Source organism: Rhincodon typus, chromosome 38 (assembly GCF_021869965.1).
Source record: "Rhincodon typus isolate 14 chromosome 38, sRhiTyp1.1, whole genome shotgun sequence".
Taxonomy (NCBI): domain Eukaryota; kingdom Metazoa; phylum Chordata; class Chondrichthyes; order Orectolobiformes; family Rhincodontidae; genus Rhincodon; species Rhincodon typus.
In genome coordinates, this window is record NC_063369.1 from 10439629 (window position 1) to 10456936 (window position 17308).

Below are 17308 nucleotides of genomic sequence, written 5' to 3' on the forward strand. Positions count from 1 at the left end.
ATGGACTAGGCTCAAGGGGCTGAAACGGCCTGCTCCTCTTCCTTTTTTTAAATGTTATGTTTTGGGAGGATTAAGGGCCCGGGGATCATTGAAGAATGAGATGGGAATGGACCATAACCCATCACATTGAAACCTAATAGGAGGGCTGGGGACGCCATACATGTGCGAATGGGTGACGTCACTACACAGTCGTTACGTATGGCGTACACAACAGCAAGAATCAGTGACGCCAAAGGGCGATTGGAAGATGATGTGCCCATCGGGGTAGGATCCGTGATGTCATAAAGCAAAGTGACGTGTTTCCTGAGGGAGAGGCGGACAGACTAAGATGGCGCCGATGGGGCTGAAAGCGGTCGTCGGGGAAAGTGAGTTTGTTTTCGCCGGTGTCCGTCTTTTTCGTTTTCATTCTTACTTCTATTCCCTCCACCCCTGCCATCTGGAAAGGGCCGCGTTCGAATGTTTTCCTTCCAGCTCCGGAGAAGGTGCGAGCAGTTTGAAGCAAAATAAACTGACGCCGGCCCCTGGGGGAAGGACTAGCCGCCGCCTCCAATCGTCCATCCCTCCCCGTGGTCCCCGCCCTCGTGCCGCTGATTGGGTCTCCGGCCTTCGTTCCCTCTCCTGATTGGCTGCCGGCGCTGTCCATCAGGATCCGCGGTGGACTTCCGGTTCCCTGAACTGTAGTTCAGGGCTTAGACTGACAGCCGGCAATGAGCTGCTAGCTTTAAAATATCAGTTGCAGGGTGTGGTGCAATGTTCTCTTCATGTCGATTTCTTAAGCTAATGTATAATGTATAAATAAATATGCGAAGGGAATTGAGCCTTAATATTTATTTTTATTTTAAAGGAAGGCATTGGTGTTGCTGTACAGTAGTTTCTGATAGGCTATTTATTTACTCATCTGTCCAAAGCTGCTGGCTTAACATGCCTCTGTAAATTTCCTGTTTGACAGATCTTGTGAAATGTGGCTTTAAATGTTGGGTTTTAGTAGCATTCTGGTCCACAACGGGGCTTTATCTTTTGAGGGAGGCCAGTTCCGTGCAAGGATTAAAGTGCAGTAAAAGCTGCAGAGTTTGTATGAGTGCCTCTTTTGTTATTTTTCTAGTTGTTACCCAGCCAGCAGATCCACAGACTTACTTTGTTTTGTATTAAATTACTTTTGTATTAAAACAAATCTCTAATACAGTACTAATAAAACTTAGATATTTAAAAAAATAAATTGGTTTGAAGATACAAAATGTTTTCACTACTGTGAGACCACAACTAAATAAAGTATGTTAGGAAAGACCAAACAATCTGGGGCTCATTTTACTGAGAGGAGGCTAAGGGATGACCTGATAGCCTTTAACAATACGGAACTGTTTCATAAGTTAAACATAATTGTATGGCAATGAAAATAAGATAGCCACCAATAAATCTAGTATGAAATTGAGAATTTTCTTTACTTGGACTGGTGAGACTGTGGCATATTTTAACTACAGGGAGTAATAGAGACTCAAGGCTCAGACAGATCTCTAATCAGTAAGAGAATAGAGCATTATGTGGGAAAGGCAGGTAAATGGAACTGCAGATTATCAGATCAAGAATGATCTCAATGAATGGCAGAGCATCTAATGCTCTTTCAAAAAAGAAGGAATAACTAGTATTGGTTCATTAAAAGGAAAACTGGAGTAAGCAATGGAAAGAGATGCTAGTAAATTTTGATGAACGATTAGTTAAGAATCGTGGGGCATAAACATTAGTATGAATGCATTGATCTAAATGGCCTGTAAATACTGTAATGTTTTTCATTTAAATTTATTGCTATTGTTGTTCTTCTTTGAGAAGATAGTTTGAGAGGATATATAGTTAGAAATACTGAAAATCAGAAGGGGTCTAGACAGAGTAGATGGGAAAAGGTAGTGGAATGGGAATAGCTGAATTTCTGTTTGCAGAAAGCCAGCATAGACATAATGGACCAAGTTGTCGTCTCCTGTGCTGTAGACATTCTCCAGTTCCAGATTTATATATAAAACATTCCGCTCATTATGCATATTTCATATACAGGAGGTATATGTAAGTTTTCTTTCATCTGAATTTGATGTTTAATCAACTATATGAATATGCCTCTGTAATGTTACATACAATGTGAATGTGCATACTTGCAAACTTAGGTTGTTTTTAAACAGAATAGATATCTGCGTGAAATGACTTTTTTTTAAAAGAAGCGACTGAACAATCCAATTTCCCCCAACTGAAGCAATCAAGTCTATGTACGTTGTAAAAGTGAACTCTGTTAAGCTCAAAGCATTGAAATGTTAAACATCACTCAGCTCAACAACACATCATCTGTAGAATTTATAAGAAAACAGTAAAATGTTTGATAGTACAGCACAGTTGCTTCAAACAGATATTGGAAGTTTTGTAAGAGTATTCAGTACACAAAATGTGTAATGCTTTCACATGAAGTCTTTTGCAATAATTTCCGGTATTCATTATTGGCGAAACTTTTCCGCTGTGCGGGTTAAAGTTAGTAGCATTTTTATTCCAGACTTGAATGATCTTTAATATCCAGTTTTGCTTTAAAGGCTGCTTGCTCGTTGCTGTGTCGTTTTGACTTCAGTCGGGTGGCATCTGTCCTGGGGAAGCAGGAGATGGTTTAAGCACTTGTTAAATGCTGGCTGCTACTCTTGATGGAATTAGACTGTCTGTGTGATCTGAGTTTGCATAATTAGGAGTCCTTTTGTCTTTATTAAGTGAGAAATTATGTGTACTAAATAGAAGTATAGAGGATGTTAACCTAGTCTCTTGCAGCTGGGTCATGAAATTTCATTTACTATTGCCAGCTTTGATAGTTCTTACACATTCATTCATGAAGTTTCACGGAAGTGTTGTTTTGATTGTAAGTTTCTTAAAGGAGATAGCTGCCCTATTTAATTATTAAAAAGTGCATACTAGCGGAGGGAACCCATTCAGGTCCCAAGAGATGGTTTGTAAGGGCTAATTTAATATTATCTTTCCATAGTTTCAAGTGGGTTATGGGGATACGATGGCGGGGGTGGCGTTGTTCTCAGTAGGTTACAGTATTAATACTTATTCAGAGGTAGCCTTTGATACAGAAACCAGTCTATACACTGCTTGCAGCTTGGTCCAATAAGAATTGAAAGGCGTAAAGAAACGGTAATGGGCTAGAAGGGATGTTTAATTTAGTTCATAAAATGTACTACAAAAATTGGTTTTATGAATGAGTGAATGGAAATATAGTGCACTTGTGAGTTGGTAAGGAGAATCATAATACAATATCTCAATAGCCAAACTATCGCAGCCTGCTGAAAGTCAGGCAGAAAAAGACTGAGTTCAGTTCACATCAATCTTTATCCTTTTTGAGTTTTCCTGATCTAGCCATACCAATACACTCAAGTTCCCTTGACAGCTGCAGAGATTGCGCTTGCTAATGACAGCTGGTGTACACCAGGAATAGTAGCTTAAGATATATGAAGCTTTGAAAAGATTACTACCTGTGAGTTACTCTTGATAACTAATTGGTTTCTAATACAATGAAGTCCTTCTGTAATGTGGTAACCAGATTCCCCCAACGGTGGAGAGGCAGTGATCTATATAGGCTCAATGTCATGTACTAAGTAATTTGTGTGTTATCAGTTGTTCGAACAGTACTTTTCTGTTTTACTTTATTTATGGATGATGGCCATTATACAGGCAGATGACTTTTCTTGCTAACAGATATTCTGAAATCCCATTTTTCTTGTGCTGTATCCCTTTAATTAGACAGTCAGTGTTTATTTAGTGTTGTCATTTTGCACTTGTCAACACTGAATTTTACTTGTCATTTTTCAGCCCAATTTCCAACTATCTAGATTTCCCTGCACCTTTTCAACGTGCTCCTAATTTTGTGAAACCTTTATCCCTGTTTTTCAGGACAAATGGTAAATGTTTTGTTTCTACCACTTTTTAAAAATCATTTGTTAATACTCTGAGCAACATTAGATTCGGCATTAATCCTTCTGCCATCTTGATAAACATTTCCCACTAGGTCGGTGCATTTGCATAAATATCTGTTGTGCCCATTTATCCTGTGTAGGAGATAGTCTTAACATTATAAGAATTGTGATTTAGGAAATCTATCTACTCTCTTTTGCTTGCAGTGCTAAGAAATGGAGAAACAGGACATTAATTTTCTTAAAATTTTAAACGTAAAGCAAGGCGTCCTAACTGTGTGTTTGGTAAATCGTGATATGGACACTAGAGAATGGGAGTAAAATTGCCAAACTGCCAGTAGACCATAAGGCTGCTGTCTCATTAGAGAGAGATGACTGATGGTGATCTTAACCTAAAGGTCACCACATGTCAGACAAGGAGTAAGGTTGAGAAGGTGGGCTATCAGTAACCTACCTAACATCTCTCTAACATTCCAAATACAGTTTTACTAATGTTCAAATGGATATTGAATGAAAATTTCACCATTATTTAAATCTTAGTGGTAGGATTGATGTAAACTGTAGGGGAGTTTTAAAAAAAAAAAAATGATTTTCAGGAAGTTGAAGAAATGTTTTCATGTTAAAATCTTGTCACAAAAATCTGTTTCCTGTTTCTTCACTTTTGAGCATTGCGAGTGACAAGGTAGTAAATAGAGTTCCTGAAACACATTTGAGATGCTTGTGATTCTCTAAACATTTCAGTGCCATTCATCTGTGTAAGATAAATAGTTGAACCCTTTCTGTCCAACAGTGTTTTCTACATCTTGTCAGTTCTCTAATGAGTCAATCAATTGGGTAATATTGTGCAATTCACATTTTTTCCTTATTACTTTTGTAATGAATGAGTAGCAGAGAAGAAACATGGATCTGATTTTTGAGTAATTAACTTTATTCTTTTCAAGGTTTATTCTATCCCATTAGCAATGTTTAATAATATACTTTTACCTTTAATGTTACTTAAATTTCATTGAAGCATGATTGTAGATTTTGAAATTCGCTGCTGTGTGCATTTAAATGCTGATAAATCGCATCAATGTTGTTATAGTTCTAGTCCTTTCCTATTTGAGTTCTTCTGGAAGAAGATTTGGAATTTTAAGTAAATCGAGATTGGGGGAGTAGATTCTATGTAGCTGACTATTGTACTGATCTTGGAACACCTTTTGAAGTGGTGAATTAAATGAACAATGCAATATTGAAGGATATTGGCTTTTTTTTAAACTAGCATTTTTTTGCTGTCTGGACTTGATTTGGCATTTTTATAAATATTTAATTTTGGTAGCCAGTTGAGGGGCGTGTCTTTGTATCTCAAAAGCCAGGCCAGCCCACATTCAATCAGAATCAAAGCCTCCTGGTCGAAGCAGCCAATGGTTGTTATTTGTAGTCAAGATGCTCCATGCAAGCACTTCAACCTTTGTATCCTAATTCTGGTTCTGAGAGGCCTGTAGGTAGATTACTCCAATTTAATGAACGGTGAGAAAGAATACCTTCATGCAGTTCATCTCCTGGCTAACCTTCTCATCCAAAGGCATTGAAGAGATCTGTGGTCTTGACAGTTGTGTTGTTTTTGCCACTTGCCCAAAATTAAGTTTTATAGTCTGATCAAATCTAATGTTTTGTTCTTGGTGACTGAATAGTGTATGAATTGGTCATTTCTACCTGCAATATGATGTTTATTATCAAATTAGTCAAAACTAGTGGATTTTCTATATTATTTCCAGGTCAAACCTGTAGTTAAAAAGGATTTGCTGCTACTCTAGATGGTTTGTGCTACTCCTTAATAATCTATTCTGATAACATACCCGTTAGCATAACCGGGTTATTTGGTCATTTTGTTTAGAGAAATATTCCTCAATCAGATTTTATGTTGCAAAAGAACTACCATATAAATGGAACCAAAGGGAAATCATAACCAAAAGAAGGGCTGTAATGCCGATTTAGCAGCAACAATGCAAATCTGAAAATACTTAACTAATATTCCTCTTTTTACATTAATATGGAAGTAACTTGTTAGCTCATAATTTTATTCATATGAAGTAAGTATTTGCCTAAAAGATTTGCATTGAGCACAAGTGAGAACTCAAATCATAAATTGCTTCTCTGCAGTTGGGACGAATGGAGGAAGTTCTATTCTTCTTCTGTTTTGCATCTCGCATGAAATGTTTCACTGCTTCATGTGACAGTGATTTAAAGATTGGCACCCCATTCATCATCTTCAGCATTCACTTCTTTGTCACCTATGCACAATGATAGCAATGTATCATCTGCATGTTCACCAATGTCCCTTCCTCGACAACTTTCAAACCAATGATCTCTGCCACTTAGAAGAGGCAGATGAAGTGAATACCATTAGCATCAACTTCCTGTTTAAACCACAACATCCTGATTTGTGATTATATCGATGTTCCTTCACTTACTGGCTCAATATCCTGATATTCCCTCCCTAACAGCACTGTGGGAGTCCCTCCACCTAAACGGCTTCAAGAAGGCAGCTCACTATCACCACCTTCAAGGACATTAGGGAGAAGCCATAAATACTGGCCTGACCTGCAAACATACATCACATGAAAAATTTTTTTAAAATAGCAGTAATCATTGGTTTTTGTAAGTGGCAGTAAGGAAATACATTTTTATTATTAAGATTAAACTTCATTTAGAGGGGAATTTTAATGCTTCCTGTAATTAAGATGTGTGTGTGCTTTCAACACTTTTATAAGCTTAAAGCAGTCTGCTAAGACAAGTTGTTGAGTTCAAAGTACATTTGAGGTTTACTGTGATTTAATTGACACTTCTGCATGTTGACTTTTTTTGAAAAGAAATGCAGTCTCTTACATTGCCAAGACCTGCATTCTTGAATGTGGTTGATCTGCATTTTATGCATTCCTGTCACCCATTTGCCTCTCCCTACATCCCCGGAGCACAACCATGACAGATGAGGTTTAATATTGTGGTGCGGAGCTTTAGAGTTGGGCTAGATGTGAGCTAATATGAATTCTTTTCATATTAAATGTTGGGGTGGCATGACTAAATAAATCACTGAACACCTGGACTCCACTTCCAGCATCAGAGTGTATTGAAATTACACCAGTGGGAAGAAACCTCTGGAAAATCAGATGCTTCTTCAATGGACAAAGAAAAGACATACATATTTATATAAGAGATAGCAAGAACTGCCGATGCTGGAGTCAGAGATAACACAGTGTGGAGCTGGAGGAACACAGCAGGTCAGGCAGCATCAGAGGAGCAGGAAAGCTGACGTTTTGGGTCGGGACCCTTCTGGGCCTTTCCTGCTCCTCTGCTGCCTGACCTGCTGTTCCTCCAGCTCCACACTGTGTTATATCTATGCATATTTATATGTTTGTTTTCAGCTCACCTTTAGCAATTACAGACCAATCAGATTTTAAATTAATCACATGAACTTCCAATTAAAATAATCATGTAACTGCATGGCTAAAGGTGGATCAACTTATGATGTCATGATATTTCCCAGACGCACTCATCTCCCTTCTAGGGGTTTTTGACAATGGATACTGTATACAATCACATTGCAATATATTGATAACCACACTCCTCCTCAGACACTTGCCAGCTGCATCACGTTAACGAACAATTTATCACTAAGAACCTTTGAATTCTGTTATGTAATTTAGTTTACTTCTCTCATTATAGGAGTTACAAAAGGATGCTAATTTCTATCAATTATTATAAAATTTGCAACATCACTCCCAATATGAAGTTAGTTTTCTTATATAGTTTATATGGTTATAGCTAAAATTAGAGTAAGATCAGCTTCTTTCTCACTTGACCTTAGAAGGTTAGACAAACACTGTTGCTCTATCTTGCCGCTGCAATTATAACTCCTCCTATTCACATTTTGTAAGTGTTTTTTTCATTTTTATAGGTTTCTTAAAAAAAAAATCTCGTTAATGCTTATTTTACTGATAACTATGATTGTATGTAAATCTGAACAACAGTGAATAAATATTTCCCACTATTTGCGGCAGATCTCAGACTCTAAATTGATTAAGTATAAAATTTGTCTATCTGCATGCAATGCCATCTTGTCTAATTATTTCTACATAAATAGCCACAGCTGCATGCAAGCTGCTACCTTGGATATATTCTATCTATTGAGCCACTATTGTTATAACTTATGATTTGTTCCAAAACAAATTACACCAAACAAGCTATACTAAGTTAACTTAAAACCTGCCTTCAGCCATGGGAAGCCTTTTCAGCCATTTTGTGCTGTTTTCTGCCATGGGCAGCCCCGACGTCATGTAAAAACAAGAGGAATATTAGTTTAAGGTTTCGGGTAAGAGGTTGAGAGGAAGAATTTTTTTTTTACACAGCACAACAAAAGAAGAAGAGCTGGCGTGTGCTGCCTAGAAGAGTGGTGATGCAGAGAAGATTAGTTATTTCAAACTGAAATTGGATAGGCACTTGAGGGAAATAACTTTCAGAGGGCTGTGGAGGATAAAGGGAGGATTGACTGGATTGCTCTGTAGAATGCTTGCATGGACTCAGTGCTGAATGACCTCCATTTTATGCTGTAATTCTTGTGACTTAGATCATAAGCTGTAGGAGCAGAAGTAGGTCATTTGAGTGCTCCTCCATTCAATGACATCATTGGTAATCTGTTAATCCTCAACTCCACTTTCCTGCTTTTCTCCCCCATAACTCTTGATTCCTTTACCGATTTTAAAAACCTGTCTAATTCAGCCTTGAATATACTAAATGATCCAACCTCCACAGATTTACTACCCTCCCGGTTTTTAAAAAAAAATCCTCTAAACCTTAATACAAACTTGGTTATACTTCCCCTTTACTTCCCTTTCTAGGGTAGACCTTTTCAAAAATGTTGTAGTGTCTAGAAACTAGGTGAGGTTTTTTAAAATCCCAAAAATGCTTGGCATGCTGTGATTTTCCCAGAATGACTTTAGTTCTTTGTAGAAGCAGTAAAGATACTTATTATAACATGCAGTATGTGTGTGACTGCATTAGATAATCTGACCTGAGTTAACTGCTCTCACGGTGACTAAAGCCAAATGGTTGCATCTTAACAATGGTACCCTCGGAAGGGAGCAGCAGGAAGAGTTTCATTTCTGAAAATGTGCTTGGTTTTAGATTGAAGCTGTTGAATTAACTTTTGGGCTGCTCTTCATATCCATTGTTTATGTGGAAGCCAATACCGGTGGTTGCCTGGACAGTAGCTTTTTGCGTTATTTTCCATGCTCATGCAAGCCTTTGAATTTCACAAAAAATGGACTCTGTCATTAGGGGTATGGAGTTTTGCAATTCTTGCAATACAGGGATACCATGTGTGCACAGACAGTCTGCATGTCCATGCAATGCAGACAGGTGCACCCCCGAAACTAAGTGTGAGGAATGTCAGGAGATGAACAGTTGAAGACAGGGTTGTGCTTTGCTGTGATAATCTATAACTGACTTATTAACAAGTTTTGTCTGAGCTTGCTAATGATGAAAGGTTACTTAATACTGTTATTTTCGCCTGATTACTCCTTACTGCTCTCAGTCTGTTGAGTTTCAACGAATTGGATTCTGTGATGAGGGTTACTGTTTTGAATGTTTGTAATTCAAAGCAGTCTTTTTATTTTGCTGATAAATAGTTATTGAAGACAGGAGGTTTGAATCGGCTTAGTGTAATTTCCTGGAGCTGTAATAAACCTTCTGAGTATTGTGTCTATTGTCTAATTTCTTCAGACCTGGACAGAAGTTCACAATCCAGTCTCTGAAATAAGACAAAAGAATAAGGTCTGAACAGGGTATGACTGAAATTATAGTGCCGCCTTCCCAATAAATGGGTTGACCAGTTTGTTGCAAGCTCACTGTTATTCTGTGTTCCACCTGCCCTTGAGGACTTAATGCTCAAATGCAGGTAGAAACAAGTAGAGTTACTGCCAAAGCCTCCCATTCAAAATGACCAACATCAGAAATCATTCTGCAAGGAGTTACTGTTTATTGTTTGTTTTAATAAGTTGCCACTGTTATAAGACAGAATAGTAGTAAATATAATTTTCACAGCTCCATTTGTTTTATTTTTGTTTTTTGATAATTTTATTAAGGATGTTGGCTTAGGTATGTTGCAAAGCCCAATTAATGCCATTTTATATGCAAGTAAGTTCAACATCTTAACGATGTGTCTGCACTGATAATGAACTCTGTTTCTCTTGCACAGTAGAGTTTATCTAAACCACGTTACCACTTCTTCCTCCAGCCTCTAATTTCGTAATTTTATTTCTGTAGAAATTTTTAATGTGCAAATGAGACTTTGCTCTTCGAATGTTGCATTTAATTAGATATTTAATTTCCCTAATGTTAGACTACATCTCATATTCAAATAACACTGCAAATTTGATATTACGTGGGTACACTTTCTCACTGTTGTGTTAAACTGAATTTTGGCTCACATGATTTTTTTTCCCCCATAATTCCTTGGAAAAAGTAGATTCTTTGCTGGAGTGTAGTTCTTGGGTACAGGCTGGCCAGTCATCCTTCAGTGCTTTGCCCAGACAATCAATCCTCATGATCCCGAGCAATAACTGTCAGTAAGTTACTTAACTGTAGAGAATGTTCCAATCAAAACTGAAAATTGATCCGTGTTGCATCTGATGACCACACACAGTGATCAGTGGACAGCAAGAAATGGGGGAGGAGTAGAAGTAGTGCAGGGAGTAAACCTGCTTAAAAAGTATACTGACTAATTATAGCTGCCAATAAGCTAGCCAGCTGAGATCTTCTACTGCTTCTGAGAGAGAGCTTGGAACCTTTTTTTTGGTCTATAACCTCAGCTACTTGGATCATCACTAATTGGTAAAAGCTTTAGAATAAATAAACAAGTTCACGATTGATGCAAAGGAAGTATGACAATCCATGTGTATAAATGTGTAAGCTTTATTTGGGATAATTACAGTAGACTACAGTATGAGAAACTGTGGGTCAGTCTGATTTTAGTGGGAAACTACTGCTTAAAAGCAGTTTAACTTAAATAAATTGTTACCTCTTAGACTTTGACCACATGATATAGAAAATGGCAAGTGTAAAATTGTGTCTAATTTTAGCAGGTCTAAGTCATCAGGTTCTGAAGTCGCTATGTGTGCGTAGCTGGATCTGTGCTGCTAAAGACTTTTTGTAGGACAACTGCTTTGGCAAGTGTAAGGCTGTACCACAGATAACAATGCAAAGGAGAACAAATATACCAACAGACTAGAATTTCAAGAGGGCCAGAGACTTGAGGTTAGAGGTGGTTGCAAAAGTATAAGGAGAAGAAATGCTGTAGAAATGAAGCAAGGGGGCACTTTTGCCTGCAAAGGACAGGCAGCCGTTGGAGGTTAGCAAGGATCAGAATGGTAGACGTTGACATTTTGTACAGAATTATGATAGACATGACAGAATGCTGAATATTGGATTTGATTTCGGTTGCAGATTGGGAAGCAATTGAGAATGGATTTCAATCCCTGATAAACAGTGTGACAGTTGTGGCTAAGGCCATGTTGGATTCCAAAGTAGTTTTTCCTCTCCATTTTAAGAAGGTTTTTGTTTACATATCAAAACAGAAATGGCCTGCTATAAAATATGCAGCATTTATTCTGACTAAAATTGGGAAACCAACCTACATTACAGAGTGAGTTGCTTTGTTTTCTTTATTCCCCTTGCCTGAGTATGTTGTTTTACTGTTGGCAATCATCATATGGGGCTTGAGGTGATGAAATTCAGAAGGCCTGTGCTGTCTAATCCATTAACCGAAACTACACTGATCACTCTTTTATTTCCTGCTGGTTTGTGCTGTTTAACTTTTGTGGGCCTTGATGTCTGAAAAAGCTAATTTTAGAACTGTTGTTTCATTTGTAGGCCATTGCTGTGTCTGAATTCATCTGAATTCCTAGAATGGCATCATAGTTAATGTGCAAACTAACAGCATAGTGATTTAACTTTTAAACATGGACTGTGTATACAGTTAGATAGTTTTAACCTGGACTTATCACATCTGCTGTTATAGGCGATTTGGAAAGTATTGCAACTAAACTTCATATCCTTGCAAACTATTTGCATGTGCTTGTGTTTTTCAGCTAAGAACATTGGCTAAATGTTGGGTGTGGGAGCATGATTTAATTCCCCATGCAGGTGTTGAGCCCAGTTATAATGCCCCACCTAAAGTCAACTAGCTCAACACATTTTTTTTTTTCTCTCACCGTAAAGTTGTTCTTGTGTGCTACGAGGACCTGTGCCAGTGGTTCTCAACTCAGCCCAATTGGTTTCCACAGGTTTGTATTCCACCCTTGACTTACTGTACTTAACCCTCTCTCTCTACGTTTTCTTCAATTCCTCTATCACTCATCTGGTTTTCCCTTTATTACTAAAATAATATCAGGAATGAGAATTGAAGGGGTATTTGGGCTTTTTACTAAAAGGTGGTTAAAGGACGACCAAAGAGATTTTAAAATTGTGAATGGGTTGTAGATTGATAGTGAGCTGTAATCTGAGAAACATCCTAACCACTGAATATGGGCAAGATCTGAATGTTGGAACTTGGCTTGGACAATTGAAAAGCAGCTATAAAAATATGGCTGCTAATCTAAGCTCAGCTAAATAACTGTCATTCTACACTTGATTAAGTTTCCAATGTGCGATGTTAAACTGAAATAATTGGTTATATGTGAGCTCAGGTTTTTAGTCTTCCTGAGTTGCGCATCTCGCACCATCAGCAGAAAGTTGTCCTCAGTTGTAGCTACTGAATTCAGTGATTGTATTTTTAACAACTATTATCTTAATTATCTTGATCACTTCTGAATGTTTCTATGATTACAGAAGATTGCTTTTGTCTGATCAACCTTTTAAAAATGTCGGAATATTTTCAGAGCACCTCTGGATAATTGCATCTTAATGCTTATAATCTGACTTTAATACAGTGTCACACCATAATCTTTCAAAAGAATTGTTCAAATATTGAGCTTCTCCAACAGGAAACGGGTTGTTGTTGGTATTAAGGCAAGATTCCCATTATAGGTAGGGTAGCAAATGCTTAGAAAGGACATGTCAATAACTTTTAGAATTGCATAAAAATCAAACAAATTTCTGGAAAAGTTCAGCAGGTCTGACAACATCTGGAGCTTTTCAGCAATTTATGTTTGTTTCTGATTTACAGCATCCATAGTTCTTTCAGATTTTTTTCAGAATTGCATGACCTGTTTCCTTTTTTTGCTTTTGTCTTAGTTGCTCATGGATGAGTGTGGGCCAGCATTTATTGCCTAAAGCTGAGTGGCTTGTTAGGGCCATTGCAGAGAGTAGTTCAGAATGAGCCATGTTGCTCTGCAACTGTAAATTTTTCCCTGGTCCAATTGGTTTCCACAGGTTTTTATTCCACCCAATCATGCCTTGACTTACTGTACTTAACCCTCTCTCTGCATTTTCTTCAATTCCTCTATCACACATCTGGTTTTCCCTTTATTACTAAAATAATATCAGGAATGAGAATTGAAGGAGTATTTGGGCTTTTTGTAAAAGGTGGTTAAAGGAGGACCCAAGAGATTTTAAAATTGTGAATGGATTGTAGATTGATAGTGAGCAATTCTCACACAAAATTGTCTTAGGCAGTAAGAGGGAATTAACTATGGATTCATGTCGAAGAATGAAGGAATTATTTTGTTTATATAGAATACACTTAATGGTCCTGGGGAGTGTTGCTGAGCAAAGAGACTTTGGAATGCAGGTTCATAGTTCCTCGAAAGTGGAGTCACAGGTAGACAGGATAGTGAAGGTGGTGTTTGGTATGTTTGCATTTATTGGTCAGTGCATTAAGTGTGGGATTTGGGAGGTCATGTTGTGGCATTGATTAGGCAACTTTTCAACGCAGTGTTTTGATTCTGATCTCCCTGCTATAGGAAGGATGTTGTGAAACTTGAAAGGGTTCAGAAGGGATTTACAAGGATGTTGCCAGGGTTGGAGGGTTTGAGCTATAGGAAAGGCTGAATAGGCTGGGGCTGTTATCCCTGGAGAGTTGGAGGCTGAGGGGTGACCTTATAGAGATTTATAAAATTGTGAGCAGCACAGGATGGGGTTACCAGCCAAGATCTTTTTCCCCAGGGTAAGGGAGTCCAAAACTAGAGGGCATAGGTTTAAGATGGGAGGGGAGAGATTTAAACAGGACCTGAGGGGCAACTTCTTCACACAGAGGGTGGTGCATGTATGAAATGAGCTGCCAAATAAAGTGATGGAGCCTGGTGTAATTACAACATTTAAAAGGCATCTGGATGGTATATGAATACGAGGGGCTTAAAGAGATATGGGACAAATACTGGCAAATGGAACAAGGTTAATTTAAGATATCTGGTTGGCATGAATGGGTTGGACCAAACGGTCTGGTCCAATACTTTACACCTCTACAAATCTAACTGGGTGGTTCTCCATTACCATTTGATAAAATATGAGGAGTGAAATTACTTTTTACATAATACACTTACAAATGTAAATAAAACACTTTATATAATTTATGTATTATTAGTTATAAATGACAGATCAATAAACTGAACTAGGAGGAATCTGCAGAGATTTCACCATATGTGTAATGCATGTTGTTATAATGCAAAGTCTCCATAAATCTAGCAATATGCTCTGACTAGTTACTGAGTTTTAAATAATGACTATTGGCAAAACGTTTTACTTTTTAAACTGTAGAACACCGCATTTACACTTTATTTCGTCTTGCCCATTAGGTTTTGTGAAGTCAGTGATTCTAATCTGGTCCACTCATTTGATCTATTTGTATAACTTGTTATACTTGTATTTTGATTGAAGAACTTAACTGATCCAGGGCTGTGCTTTGACATATGCTATATTAAACAGAAGAAAACAATGTTATATTACTATATAAAGACAGTAAAATAAACTTTTCTCACATAACTGCATTTCTTATAATATCAACTGGAGTTTTTCTTTTCTTGTAGAAATTTTAACTGGAGTGATCAAGAATCTGAAGAAGGATGGAGAATGGAAGGTGTGTAATGCCTATTTAGATCTGAATACTTCAGCTTGGAGAAGGAAAGAGAAATGGTTGTCTTCAGGCAGCTTCTTTTGTTCTGTATTTAGGCTTGTTCAATGGTTCAAGTACCAATATCAAAATCTGCTGTAAGAATATTTTGGACCTTGATGGTGATGTTAGATGGTTGGGTGCTGTTTGCAATCATAAACTTGCTGTGCCATCCTTTGGAAAAATTCGTGCTTGAATTTACAGTAACATTTCTATGGGCTTGTATAATTTACATTTTGTATGCGATGTGGAGATTTCAAGCAGTTCTAGGTGAGAAAATGGTCTCGGGCGAGAGCTGTGGTCAGTATCTTGATTTATGTTTCACCTGGAGACCAAAACGGAGTTGATCTCAGAAGAAGGTGCCTTGCAAATCTAACAGTGCTAATGGAATAAGTTAAACAAAATCTGTGCACCCTTAGCTTGCATGCTTGGTGGCAGGTGGGTGATAAATCTTTTAGCATAATTGATAGCTTGGCAGAGTGTTTGTTCAAATCAGATATGGTAACTGCACTTTTCAAAACCTCATCGTTATGCAATGCATGAAATACTGCTTCATGAACCATAGATTCCTCAAAGCTGTATAATTTATAGCTTAAAAGAGAGAGGACCAGTTCTGTCTTTGAAATGGAATAGGGTAGAGGCAAGTCATTCTCAATCCCAAGGGACTGCCTAAGAAGAGGAGGACCAGTTAGGAATCCCAGAAAACCCAAAACTTCTAGGAAGGCAAAATCGAGCAGAAATAAAATAGATAAAATTCACAATAGGTGAGTGAAAGGTATTAGCATTGTAAAAGAGAATGGAAAATATGCATTCAATGAATTATTTTGACTAAGCAGGTGAGCTAAAAGATCTGCAAATGAGAAAATGTACTTAAATTTCCCAATCAATGCAGATAATACTCGTAAGGCAGGTGGGTCTGCTGTATGCTAGGAGCATTAAGACTTAGTTAATAAACTCTATCCAAAAGGAAAAGGATGTTGGTTTCTGTCTCATTGACTGGCTTGGATCCAGATAGACCTGTGTGTGTCACTGCTAAGGCTCGACTGCTGAAAGTTTACGATGTTCTGATTAATCCAAAAGAAGCCTCTGCTCAGGATATGGTGCATTTGATGCCACTGTATCTCCCTCCCATTTCCCAGACTAGCAGCAGTGCTAGCAGACTAAGTAATGAGAGTGGATATGAAAACCTGCGACTATCAATCCCATGAGATAAATGAGAGGGAACTCCTAGAGCTTCATTCTGTACCAATGGAATAGAGAAGTTTAAATATATTGATTGTTTAAACTTTTCAAATGCAGGACATGCTGGCAATGAACAATTATTATCTTTACGCAGTGTTTATGCACTAGTTTATGCAGTGACTAGCTTCTGTGTAGGGTAAAAAGGCAGGGAAAGTGTAATGAAAGCTACGGGAGAAATAAAATATACCAAATGATACCTCTCATTCTCATTGATATTGGTGCATTAACAAGTTTCAAATGCATGTCCCTTATTATGTAATTATATTGTCTAGTTTGTATTCTGTGAATCTTTTGTTCCTCTGCCCCACCAATAATAAGTGACTCCCTATTCTTCCTAGCAAAATGTACTACCTCACATTTCCATGCATCTGTGTTGAACTTCACTTATGAGTAAATTTGTAGAATTAATTTATCTCCTGTAACGTGTTGCAGTCCTCCTCAGAATCGACTGCTGATCTTAACCTCCATTTAGTGTCAAAGATTTATCAATTATCAATAACAATTTGGACTTTGTAAATTTAGGAAATGTAAATTATGAACAGTAGTGATTCCAATACAGATTCTTGTGGAATACCACTTCCCACCTCTGAAATTCTGAATATCTACCCTTTGTTTCTGCACTTTACTTTGGGTTTCCGCTGACTTCAATATTTTCATTCATATGTGGGGCACCTTACTGAAGGTCTTTTGTAAATTGAAATAAATTACATACACAGCATTACCGTTATCTATTCTCCGCTACCTTTTCCAAAAATCCAATATATTTGATCAAGAAGGATTTTCATTTTTGAAATCCATACTTGACCATTTATTTATTTTTAATTTCAGGTGTTCTTCCATTCTCTCCTTTAGGAAGGATTCCATTTTTTTCTCTTCCAGTAATGTTGAACTAGCTGGTCTTTACTTCGTTCCCTGGATATTCCTTGTCACCTTTCGTACACAATGAAATTACATTAGCTTCTACCAATTCACTTGCATCTTTTTCTGATGAATTATTAAATATTAGTAATATTGCCTCATATCTCTTCCCTAAGACAATATTAAAATATAT

At 37.5% G+C, this 17308-nt stretch overlaps 1 protein-coding gene across 1 annotated transcript in view; it reads left to right on the top strand.

Moving 5' to 3' along the window:
- Positions 1–241: 241 nt before the first annotated feature.
- stxbp2 (syntaxin binding protein 2) overlaps positions 242–17308 on the top strand; it is a 50964-nt gene continuing 33897 nt past the window's right edge. Inside the window, exons 1-2 of the mRNA XM_020511647.2 lie at positions 242–365; positions 14933–14982. Of these exons, the coding sequence (XP_020367236.1) occupies positions 329–365; positions 14933–14982 (87 nt within the window). The 5' untranslated portion in view covers positions 242–328. The remainder of the gene's footprint in view (positions 366–14932; positions 14983–17308) is intronic.